The sequence below is a fragment of the Leptonotus elevatus genome, chromosome 11, assembly GCF_054856555.1.
Source record: "Leptonotus elevatus isolate MCC_2025b chromosome 11, RoL_Lele_1.0, whole genome shotgun sequence".
NCBI classification, from domain to species: domain Eukaryota; kingdom Metazoa; phylum Chordata; class Actinopteri; order Syngnathiformes; family Syngnathidae; genus Leptonotus; species Leptonotus elevatus.
In genome coordinates this window covers 10,660,165-10,673,231 of record NC_141249.1, presented here as the reverse complement: position 1 = coordinate 10,673,231, position 13,067 = coordinate 10,660,165, and the positions used below count along the sequence as shown (strand labels likewise).

Genomic DNA, 13,067 nt, shown 5'->3' with positions numbered 1-13,067 from the left:
TTTTATGATTCATTCACACATTGTTTACAACTTCATCAGAAAGTAATGCATTGTAATGAATTATATTTTATATCTTATGAGGTTACATGTGAAACTCACCCAATGGTTTTGAAATGTTGGCAAAATATCACCTTTTTTTGTATGTTTAAGACATTGTTTCTCAACCTTTTATTAATAGGAGACACCCTTTTTACATTTGAAAAATCTCACAGCAGTCCACCAAAAAAATGTCACAGAAAATATGAACACTGTATAATGACAATCTCATCCAATTTGCTCTAATATACTTGCATAACACTATGACTTAGATTCTGTTGTATGAATGGCAACAGGTGGATAAATACACAGGTTTATTGTACTTTCTGTCATCTAAAGGAAGAACATAAAATTGCTCTGCCTGTCACTGACTACGTTTACATGCAGGCAATAACCCTCATAAACCCGAATATTGGCAATATTTGGGTTTTGTAAGGCCATGTAAACAGCCGCAATAACCCAAATATGCTCTTATTCAGTTTTTTAAAAACCCGAACAAGTAACCGTGGGTTACTCCTTTCATAACCGGAATTCTTGCTCATATAAACACGTTCGGAATATCTCGATCAATCGGGGCAATGGTTTTCGCTGTGCGCATGCTCGCTATTTTCTTCTTCGTCTTTTTTTCTTCTTCTTCGCTGATTTGTTTCGCAAGGAATCTTGGTCTATGTACTCACGACTTGTATGCACAGCTTTGTCCTACTTGCTAAACGAGCCTCCCTAGAATACGTTGATTTCTCCACTGCGTTTTCACATTATTTTGTGCCTATATACACATACAGTAAATATATTATATAAGTCCGTGCTTCTGGCGTGTAACCCATAGGAAATACTCAAAGCCGCTAGCAGCAAAGAACCGCACTTCTAGAGCGAGGAGGAAACCCGACTACTTTATTTAGCGTGGTGAGTGACATAAATAAGTAATTTTTTTTAACGTATAGTAAGTTAAAAGCGGAAATGACGTTATTTACGTAATTTCGTTGTCCGTGCGTCGCGGTCCGATCGGGTTATTCCAATCGAGCACAAATAAGCATGTAAATGGGAGTAGCTCTTTCCGCCACGCATGTAAAAAGTGTTACCCCGATTGTTTCAGAAACCAAAATTGTGACCGTAACCCGAATATTGACTGCATGTAAACGTAGTCACCATATGTCGCTGGCATAGATAGATGAACGATTCATTGAAATTGATCAAAAAAGAAAAACTACTGGTAATGATTTTTGGACAGATGAAGTGAAATTAAATAATAAGGCTATAGCAGTGATTCAAACTACCAACCTGAGAACTATGTGGCAAACGTGCTAACCACAATATCACTGTGCTGCTACCCCAAAACATGAATAGCAATGACAAATTTACACTAGTTTTATATATATTCTCCAAGGGGAAACTGTCACACACATTGAAATTCCATGTAATACTTACCTTTCTGCATTATTTAGTGCAAAAATATTTTTGACATGTTGATTAAAGGCATGAGATGATGTTTGCCAAACTATGGAACCTGAAACACAGTCACTGTTGACATCGAGACTTTGTTGAATAAAACATTTGTTTTCTCTCACATGCTGGTGGGAGATCAGTGACACTACACAGTTGTCATGATCTGGTTCAAAATAAGAGGTTGCAATGTATTTCTGCATACTGTAGTTGTAGTGTAAATTTTATGATCACACTCCTTTTGACATTAATATTTATGATTCTGACATCCTGTTTGAGTAATGGTCAACATGAATCTGCCTCTACTTGCTTCAAAAGCCCATGGAAGGTTATTTGATTTATTACAAACGAAGACCTGCATACACAACATCTGGCTTTACTAAACACATTTGTACTTTTCTGACTGACTTTTGATTATTTTTATTGTATTTTTATCACAATTTTTTATTGTTTTTTATGTTACACAGTTACATGAGACATGCACAGAAGTGAGGGACTGAAGCCTGATCACGGTTGATGTGTCAGTCCAGATGGTAAACAATCTTCTCTGCCTCCATCTCACCATGGTCCAACTGTTGTTCTTCGAGGAAGCATTTGGACCATGTCCCAGTTTTTGTGACTCATGGTAGGAAAGGGCAAGTGCATGAATAGATGTACGAGCAGCCGAGTCTGTCACTGCCTCTTCCTAAATCCGAGATGGCAAATCACAAGCCAGTACAATGCCATTGAAAATATAAATGAACACAAAAGTAATAAATGCTACAGGAATTGAAATTATAGAGGTGAATACATTTTCTGTAACAATGAATGACTTTGGGGCTTTTTCTAAAGTCTGTCTCTTTATCATTGGCCAACCAAAACACATAGTTAAGGAGTAAGTGTAAGTTTTGGTGGCTGTCTGCCTAGAGTGTCTATGGTGTACAGTGAACGTAAGGGTAAATGGCTGTTGTTTCTACATGTGCCCTGTGATTGGCTGGAAACCAGGCCAGTGTCTGCTGGGATAGGTTCCCCCTCACCTGTGACCCTAATGAGTGTAATTTATGGTATGCAAAATGGTTATATGAGTGGATAGATTATATGGAAATGTTGACTTAAGGGCAAGACAAATGACATTACTCACTTATTTTATGCCGCTTTGCCACAATATGTGACCATTATTATGAATAAAGACCACACATGGATACAAATGTATCATGTTGACAGCGAGAGGAACTCTTCTCAAAATTGGTTCATTCAAATTAAGTCATAAACATCAGTCAATCTTGACGTTTTGACGCCCACCCCCTCCCATTTTAACGTTATTTCATGGGTTAACAGTCAAATTAAATATGTGGCTAAACAGTTTCTCTCCAGTTTCAAAACAATTCATTTTTAGAGGACATAACAGTGCAGTTAACCTCTGGGCTAATTACAGATCAGGAACACTAATTAAAATAACCAAGTAATGAAAACAAACGTAAGCCCCGGCATGGGGCTTTGGTAAAACCCACTAACAGTAAGCCTATCGTTTGGCTTTCTATGATATGAAGCATTAGAAATAGAGAGTGAGGCATCTTCATTGAGTCCACTGTTTGACCTCTGTTAGATTTTTTTTTTTAAGTCTATCATGATCTAGCCACATTAATTAAATTACTAGCTTCCTTTGTTTCTTGTCTTTGTACATTCTGCTGATGAATGATTTGGGGATGATTTTTTTTAATCAGATAAGCATGAAAGGTGTCAGTCATTGCTGAAAATCCCTGTTTAGCATAAAACATTTTCATTTAAGTTTTTCTACTTAAAAGTCATCTCTGACCTTCAATTTAAATGTACATAATTTATCGTCATTTATTGGCTCATGCTCTACCGCCAGACTCAAAGGCATGAATCTACAATAGGCGTCTCATGAAGCTAACACAAAACATGGTTTATTTTCCATGTTAAGGACAACTTTTTTGACCTTCCTTTGTGCTTTAGAAAGCACTCTGGAGTGAGAGTATTCTGTTCTCACTCTGTATTGAATGGCACTGAAGTTTGAAGAGCAGCATGTTGCGAAATCTAATTTGACAGTTTGTACAAGCTTCCACCACAACTGCACGAAAGCGACCAACTGTCTTCTCCTCTAATTTATTTGTTGCACTCTCTTTTGGATGCCTTCAGATGCAGCCACTTAAGGGTACTCCAGCTGTTGATGTCTCACAAAGCAACACCAGGCTTGTTGATGTCATGTTAGCACAAGTAGCACATGCGCCAGTGATGGTGAAGACAAAAAAGTCTGATGATGACAATCCAGCCATGAATTTCCTATACCTATCATCTTGTGAGCATATTCCAGATGACTGTGATTGAAAAGTGGACTCTACCCTGGACTGGTTGCCAGTCAATCACTGCCACTACTGAGCAGGAACTAGACCCACGCCGCCTGCCTGCACACAAGTCAGGCCAGTGAACTCTGTGATTGATAATGAACATAGAAAAGGAAATGGATGGTAACATCTGAAGTGCTCTAAACTAGGGCAGGGAGTGGCCAACCAGCCAGAGGCTAAAGGCCACATCATTCATATGGGCACAGATAAACTTCCCGCGTCCCATACCCTAGCTCAATTTTGTATGTTTTGACAAACTCCCTGTCATTGTAAATGGACTGCTTTTTATATAGACCTTTTTAACAACACCATATGGTGCCCAAAGCGCGTCCACTAGGAGCAAATTGGGGTTCAATGTCTTGCTCAAGGACACTTCGGCATGGTCACCAGGGGTGAAGATCGAGCCCACGACCTCACAGATGGGAGACAACCACTCTATCACTGAGCCTGTGCCTTTTTAGCCCGTGCAATGTCCCAAGCAAGTTTATACAAGTGCTTCATTTATTTTGGGGAACAACTGCGTCTGCCAGTGAGCAACTTGTCCTTGCAAAGTTCAGTTCCGTTCTTGGTTAATGTTGAGTGAACGGAAGTGCCGTTGAAGATTTGAAGCTTTTCAATTCTCTAATGATGCCTAAAAAATAAGGCAGAATAGCTTGCCATTACGTTCAACAAAAACTGTGTTAAAATGTCTTGTGTTCATCTTCATATTTTTGTGTGGCTTTTTTTTTACCCGCCCATTTTAAGAGTGAATTAGGTTAACCAATGACCAAACCACACTCAATGTTTTTTTCTAGGGATAGACCGATCATTGGCCAGGCCAATATTGGGCATTTTGACAAATATCGGTATCTCCCTTTTTTTTTCTTTTTTTTTTACTGACGGCTGATATAAGGTACATCTAAAACAATTTTAATCTCAGGGAGCTATTTATTAAAATTTTCAGTAAGAGATGCTACTAACCCTGGGAACCTTCTGAACCATATGTTGTTTTCATTCAACATTAAAACAAAGAAATTTAAAAGTTTAAGATTTCAGCTATTTTTAAATTTGGGAATAAAAATATTTACTGTAGAAAGCTATAGAGAGCTATGGTATTTACTTGCTTAAGTTTCCAATTAACTTTTTAAGACATCCTAAAAACCTTGGGAGCGCCCTGATGTTTAGTTAGAAATTTAAAAGAATGTCAAATGTCTAAGATAAATAAATACATAAATAAAAAAAAACTACATTTTGAAAAATCAGAAAAAATGTTAAATAATTATGCTTTAAGACAAGATTGGCATTTGTATTAAAAAAAAAATGTGAGGCCAAAATTCTTCATGACACTTACCATATATCACAGAATGCTAACTTGCTTGTTGCAAACACTGCTGTACAGTTAGTAAACCTTTAAAATGGTGGTTCTGGATTGATGAAGTGCATTTGGTTTACTCTCTATGGGGAATCGTTTTATTGTAGGGTTGCTGTGTCCCAGACCATTCCACGTTCCCTTCCAAGTTTGTTGGCCATCTGTACTCCTCCTTCCTCTTCAGTAACCCTGCAGCTGTGAATTCTGCTTACTTACACTATAGCTATGTTTTCCATTCCGTTCCGTCTTCAATTCCGCTTATCCGGGGTCGGGTCGCGGGGGCAGCAGCTTTAGCAGGGAAGCCCAGACTTCCCTCTCCCTAGCCACTTCAGCCAGCTCCTCCGATGGGATCCCAAGGCGTTCCCAGGCCAGCCGTGAGACGTAGTCTCTCCAGCGTGTCCTGGGTCGTCCCCGGGGCCTCCTGCCGGTAGGACATGCCCGGAACACCTCCCCAGGGAGGCGCCCAGGAGGCATCCGAACCAGATGCCCCAGCCACCTCAACTGGTTCCTCTCAACGTGGAGGAGTAGCGGCTCGACGCTGAGTCCCTCCCGAATGACCGAGCTTCTCACCCTATCTCTAAGGGAGAGTCCGGCTACCCTGCGGAGGAAACTCATTTCGGCCGCTTGTATCCGGGATCTCGTTCTTTCGGTCACGACCCACAGCTTGTGACCATAGGTGAGGACAGGAACGTAGATCGACCGGTAAATCGAGAGCTTTGCCTTTCGGCTCAGCTCCTTCTTCACCACAACGGACCGATACAGCGTCCGCATCACTGCAGACGCTGCACCGATCCGTCTGTCGATCTCCCGCTCTAACCTACCCTCACTCGTGAACAAGACCCCAAGATACTTGAACTCCTCCACTTGGGGCAGGACCTCATCCCCGACCCGCAGAGAGCACTCCACCCTTTTCCGACTGAGGACCATGGTCTCGGATTTGGAGGTGCTGATCCTCATCCCAACCGCTAGCTATGTTTTATTAAAAAAAATATTCTATCGTTTTTCTGCTTACAATAAGTAACAAAGCACTGATTGTTAATTAATTATGATCATACATTTTAAATTGACTGAACTTCAAAGATCTCCAGCAGCAGCAGTGCAGATAAACTCATATCATAATTGAAATGCAGATACCCACCTTAACTGTTTGGAATGATTAACATCACTCTGTTCATTGTTTGTTCCAAGCCGCATGTTGTCTGGGCCAATTTAGATGTAAGCTGTAGGAGGGAGTGTCTTGGTAGGGATGTCCAAGACATTATTTCATTCATAGACATTATTTGTGTCTCTTAATGGCATAAAATTAAACAGCGCTTACTTGAGCCTAAGTACATTTACACAGTACTAACATTATTCTTTGCCAATCATTATGCACTGTAAATTTGCTTAACACATGACATTTATAGTATATTTAATTGAATGCGTTTGCACTCTGTCCTTGCATTTGAATATGTATGTGCTTGAAAAGGTGGCGGAGCCCACATATTGATCAAATTTTAATATATTGTATGTTGATTACACTACTCAAGCGATAGGATATAATTTGATTTGAAGGGGGGACGTTTCATTTGGTGGGCAGTTTGTGGCATCTATTAACACTGTGGCTTACAACTCATAAGAGAAGACTTCAATGAAATGGATTCTGATCCAATTCTAAGTAGAGTCACTGCCCTCAAGCTGTTGGGATGTAAATCTGTCTCTCTACATCTCTCCAGAGCTCTCATCATGATTGCTATTTGGATTTCTAGCGGCATTCAGGGCACGATTAAATGAGCGAAATCTTGATCTCGCGCAAACTAAATGGTTAGTTCCACTTCAGAGTAGATTGACACAGTCACTTTCAGCTTCATCTGCACTTTCTGTAGTCACCGATTAAAAGAACACTCAAATGCTAATATTGTATTGGCTCATTTTGAATTCATGTGCACGTTTATAGTCAACTCGTCTTCTCCCAAAAAAATATTTGGGAATAGCATGTTGGAACTGGGATACCTTTATAAGCAACATGAGTATCATTGTGCCTGTGCAAGATCAGCAACAGCAACAAATAAATTAGCTCTGTGCAAGCGTAGCAGACATGGCAAAACTCTGTACTTTGCCATTATATATTCATAAGGGTTCGGATTTGTAGTGGTTGTCTTTCTTAAAATTAATTAATAGATAACAATGAGCTCAAATACATGTTTTTCCTGCTAATTATAGTAATTACTTTTTAAATCATTTCTCATAAGAAGAGACTCTTGTAGAATGCAATTTTAACAATTGACAGCTTTCTTTTGTGGTCCTCATCTAATAATCCTTGAATCGCATATGCGAATTAGCGTACCTTAAACTGTTTAGTGTTCAAATCACACAATAGATTAAATGCCCCGTGGAAGCCACACAATTCTGGGACTAAGCTGGTTATTTATATGCCTTTCATTTAATAAAACAGGAGGAATTCAATGTTCCTTCACTCTTCAGAATAGACATCTTTTTTTGAATTAATAAATCTTGGCAGCAGAAGCATTCCTGACTGACAATGAAAAAATAAGACAGTGCATCCCACAGATGGCAGTTGGGAACAGTGTCTCTGTGTGTAAACTGATAAGTCATGCACTGATGAGTCCATTTCTTAATTGCGGTGAAAACTCATTTTGCAATCTGACTGAAGAGATAGGGATGTTAATTGATCTTTTAATTAAAACGCTTGTGTACTCATGGTACTTTTGGCAAGTAGTAGTATAGAAATAAGTCACATGAAAGGGATGGTTTTACTCACACCTTAGCCTTAGTATTATGTGCATCGGGGCGGCGTGGCTCAGTAGTAGAGTGCTTGTCGCCAAACCCAGAGGTTGTGGGTTCGATCCTATGCCTTTGTGACCACATCGTTGTATCCTTAAGCAAGATACTGAACGCCCAGTTTCTCCTGCAGCTGCGTCATCAGTAGGTGAATGAGTAGTCGAAGGTGGAAAAGCGCCATATAAATGAAGTACCATTTAATAGTGATGGCAAAATGAAGCTTCATGAAGCATTTGCGATATTTTTTGACTCCTCTTGATGGTGCTCTTGGTTTAAAGATAAAGGCAAGTGCAATGAAAATGGATTACATTTGCATTGCATCTTTGAATCATGAGTGCCATCTAGAGGAGTCAAAAAATATCGCAAATGCTTCATGAAGCTTCATTTTGCCATCACTACCATTTACCATTCAATTATTTGAAAACATATTATTTTAATCAGGAGACACATTGCTGCCGCATTGTTCTAACTACGGAATAGTTGTTAGTTCCAAATGGCTGAATTTAAGTCGGATCTCGCATTGCATTGTGGCCAACGGGAGAATCTGGTACAGTAGCTAGCTGTGGAGACCATACATATTAGCTAGCTAGAGCAAGCCTTGGTGTGTGTTTAGATCCTTCAGTTAAATTTTTTAGCAATTTTGACGCAGATTCAGACATGTAGCTATAATACAAGCCACATGTGTCATTTTTAATCTGGGTTTTAACAGAGGCCATTACGGCGCTCATCCTGAGCACGGTGGCCACTCAGAGTGAAGTCTATGATAGATATCTATGCTGATGGCCACTTGCCTGAAATATACGTGTTTTTCTTCCTTTTTGTAAACGAGTGCGTCACATTTCAAACTTTGGTAACTTGTTGCTCTATTGGCATTTGAACTAACAGCCGGGGGAGGGGACCTGAGATTAACACACACGTTTGTGTTTGCTTTATGTCAAATTACAGAAAATTTGCAGGGTGCCATGAAAAATTCACAGGAATTGTCAAAATAACATTGGGTATGATTTCATACGATATAACCTCCATACACATTCTCTTTCAAAATGGAGTGCACTTATATAGCGCTTCTTATATAGCGTCATTTTTACGGATTTATTCGACCAATTTGGGGGTAAAATTCTGAATAGTACAACTTCTATAGCATTTGCCATTACTTGATATCAAATTTAGCGAGTATAGTAGGCAATCGCTAAACATTTATTCACTTCTGGGTACTACAACTTATTGTCAGTGGGTGGTAACTTTCAGTTTCACACATTCCTGCATACACACATCTGGCCCTCAGTCTTGAAGCACACCAATTAATCATTAAAAGTCTCATGAGGCTTCTTAAGGTGAGTGATTTTACATTAAGGTTTGATGCATTCTGAACACGACCTGGCCATGAATATTACATTGAGGGTCAAACATTTTACTAATCATTAACATGCGGGTGTTTTGTTCACTTTGCAGGGATGCACAGTTGGAGACCTTGCATTTGTTTAGACGACAAGCTCAGCATAATATAGATGCAAGGGAATTTGGTTTGTAATCGACCCACAACTGGCCATTTGTCATCGAGCAGTACCACGGAGGCCACGTTTTTCTGCTGTGTGTGTGTGTTTGCTATTCCCGGGCCCAACCCCTCACCCCAATCTGGTGGCGTCGCCATGAATCCAAGCATGATTTACAGCACTACCACAGCATTCTCAGGACACTAAATTACCTGGCTTATTGGACTTTCAGGAATTTTAGTGCACTACTTTGCATTTCTCCCCAAGCGCTGAAAGCGTATTTGGCGTCACATGATGATGTAAGACATGTCATCAAGTTGAAATTGGAATTATCAGACAGGAGCGCTTTTTATAGGTGTGATCATTCTTCACTGAACTGAGTGACAGGAGCTAATTTGAAAGATTTGATTGAATTGGAATGCATGTACACTGGACCACCTTTTAGCCTGTGGTCTTTTTTTAAAGGCAGTTCCAAAAATGGTGAGCAGAATCTTTCTTTGCCTGAACTGTTATGAATTCTTCTAATGGATAGATTAGATACCTTGTGTGGTAAACAGTTATGTAAGGTGCCCTTGATAAAAGAGAAGATAATAGGTAATATATATGCTCAGTTCCTCACTGGATCAGTAAACGCTAAATCAGATTCGCGTACCCCACTGAGAAATCTACTTTTTAGGATCTTTGATGCAGTCCACCTTGAAAACTCAAGACAGGTGAGATGAAAGAAAACTATAATAATTAGGAAATTGATCCAAATGAAGAAAGCTAATTTTCTGGGAAAAACAGCCACATCATCTATTTTGGTACAAATGACAAGACTTAAGTCAGCTAGGATTGACCCCAGCACATACATGACCCCAATAAGGCTAAGGGGTATTGAAAATGGATTGAGAAGTTTAACGATAGTCCAACATGAAACAGTTCTCTTTTCACGTTTAGTTTTCTGTCAGGCCAAAACCTCATAAGTCACAATTTGGTAAAATTCATATTTTTTCAAAACATTATAAGAATGGTCAGTCAACCTGTGTGGTCGTTACTTTTACACATTATTTACAAAGTGTTGAAAATGGCTTTCTCTGTTTGACGATGTAATGTTAATGGTTGAACGGATGTGCCATTTTTAGGGAAAAGTGACTATTTTGGACATACAAGGTTTCGGCCCGATGCCAGTGATAGACTATTATTATTTTGGAAAAGTATAACATCCTCTTTTCTTCACTTACTTCAAAGGAAAAACACATTGAATAACTGTGCCTTCATGTTCATGTTTTTTTTTTGTCTGGCCTCAATTGATTGCTCCAATGTAATTGTTTGTAAGATGTAGATGCAATTACACTGTGCATAAGAATGTTAATTATTTGTGATAGAATTACATGTACGCAACATAATTTTTGATTCATAAAATGATCGCCATCAAAAAAAAAAAAAGCAATAGACTTTTCATGTTTATCCCTAATCGGGATTCTTTTTCAAGGACAATATTGCGACGTGAATTGATTATTTTTAGTCTAACTGGTGTGCAATTTTGTGCAGCTTTCACAGAAAAAAATTGTAATAACTTGCCTCTATACTCATCAAAAAAGAGAAACAAAAGGCACCAGATAATCAATGGCGCCGCACGAGAACGTCAGTGGAGGATTATGAGAACCTACTAAGCCATTGATTTTGTCCTATTTGTTATGTGCCTAATATTTCTCCGCTCTGGATCAATGCTAATTGTTTATTTCATTTGCAACATTTGCTTCATGGGCCAGTAAAAGAGATGTAAAATGTTACCACTTTGGATACTACGCAGTATATTCTCTTCACAGACTGACCATGTGCATGTGTGCGTGTTTATTTTTCTCCAAGTTGATAGTGGGGTGTGATTACGACGAAGGATTCAAACTGAGTGGGCGAGAATTTGAATCGGGTCATTACTTTTTTAATAATGGTATGCACACTTAAAGGCTGCACACCCGTCTACACGCACAGCCAGCACGGAAAGGCAGTCAAAGTCTGGCGCTACCCCACAGCATGGCATCTAACATTTCCCACAGTGATAAATGAATAGGAAAAGCCATAGCCGGAGCCATCACTTGGATGACCACCTCAGGTTTTTCAGATTAGTCAGCCCAGCCTTGAAAGAGCGGAAGGAGCGATATAATTGGCACACACATGCAAGGACAGAAAAGCAGCAGACTCAAGTCACATGAGTGTGTTCATTAGGTTGCAGCAGAAAGTTGGTGGGAGGAAATTCATCATCACAGAGCACACTGTCACCTCTCTCGGCCTCTCCTATGTGATCATAGTCCACGTTCACAAAAGCTCACATGGATCTTTTTCAAACTGCACACATCTCTTGCATCCCACCTCATCTGTCAGCTGTCTATAAACTGTTACAGGTTAGCAGAGAGCTAACCCTGTGGATGAAGTCCACATTCCACTCTTCATCCGTCCTACATTTCTTTTCTCAGATGTTTCCACTGTAAGAACACAGCCATTTGAGCAACATATCCAGTAACATTCGCCAATATCACCACTGTACGTAAAGATCCGGGCACTAGTGATGGCAAAATGAAGCTTCATGAAGCATTTGCGATATTTTTTGACTCCTCTAGATGGCACTCATGATTCAAAGATGCAATGCAAATGTAATCCATTTTCATTGCACTTGCCTTTATCTTTAAACCAAGAGCACCATCTAGAGGAGTCAAAAAATATCGCAAATGCTTCATGAAGCTTCATTTTTGCCATCACTAGTAGCAACTCTTTGCACTAAGAATCTTTAGGAATATGGCCCTTGATCTCATTCTCTTGAAGTGGTTTGTGAAGCCCTATAGGAGGACATTGAGGATTAAAAAAACAAACAAAAAAAACATTTCCGTTACACAGATAAGGGCCATCCAGTACTAGCTGTTGTTGCATGTTAAACTATAACAGTGGATGTAACACGTTTTATCCTGAAGAGGACAAAAATAAACTGCTGTTAGAATAGATTCTTTATTGTCATTGCACAAATTGTGAATTCTATTTTTTAAAGGTTGTCTCTCCTCTAAGCAGTGTAAATATTTGGAACACAAAGCCATGGCTTGCCTCAGAAATTCCCTACATGTATGGCTGCCTTCACAATGGAATTGAGATTTCCTTCACATTTCTTCACATAATAGAAGCCTCGTTTTGCATTCACAGAACCTGCCACCGCCATTGAGTCTTTGAACTCCCATTAAGCCATTTATCGCCATCCAGTACAAGTCATTTCATTTTCCCAACATTGGCGACGGATGCCCTCTCCCCTCCTCAGCTCTGCCTCTTTTACAAGTTTTGCAAAATGTGAACATTGACTGCTGTACTAAAGGCTGTCATTTCTTCATTTTTTTTTCTTCCAATAAAACCACCCAGTTTAGTGTCTCATTTTTAACGGCAATAGAAATGTGTTTGTCTAACATGTTTGTCTTTGTTTTCTCTAGTTGCCCCATCCATTCATGAGATGAAAAGCCATGGGGTTGGTTTGGGACGCACTGCTCTGCTGAGGTGTGAGGCAGCTGCTGTGCCTTCGCCAACATTTGAGTGGTTCAAAGGCGAGAAAAGGTGAGCAGAGATTACCATGGCATCGATGGTCACTTGAATGAGCATGTTTCAGTT

General features: G+C 39.6%; 1 protein-coding gene across 2 annotated transcripts in view; it reads left to right on the top strand.

Annotated features, from left to right (window-relative positions):
* The window catches only part of negr1 (neuronal growth regulator 1), a 154,316-nt gene that overhangs the window by 87,833 nt on the left and 53,416 nt on the right, over positions 1 to 13,067 (top strand). For both annotated transcript variants that reach the window (XM_086089000.1, XM_086089001.1), the window contains exon 5: positions 12,893 to 13,013. In XM_086089000.1, the coding sequence (XP_085945126.1) occupies positions 12,893 to 13,013 (121 nt within the window). The remainder of the gene's footprint in view (positions 1 to 12,892; positions 13,014 to 13,067) is intronic.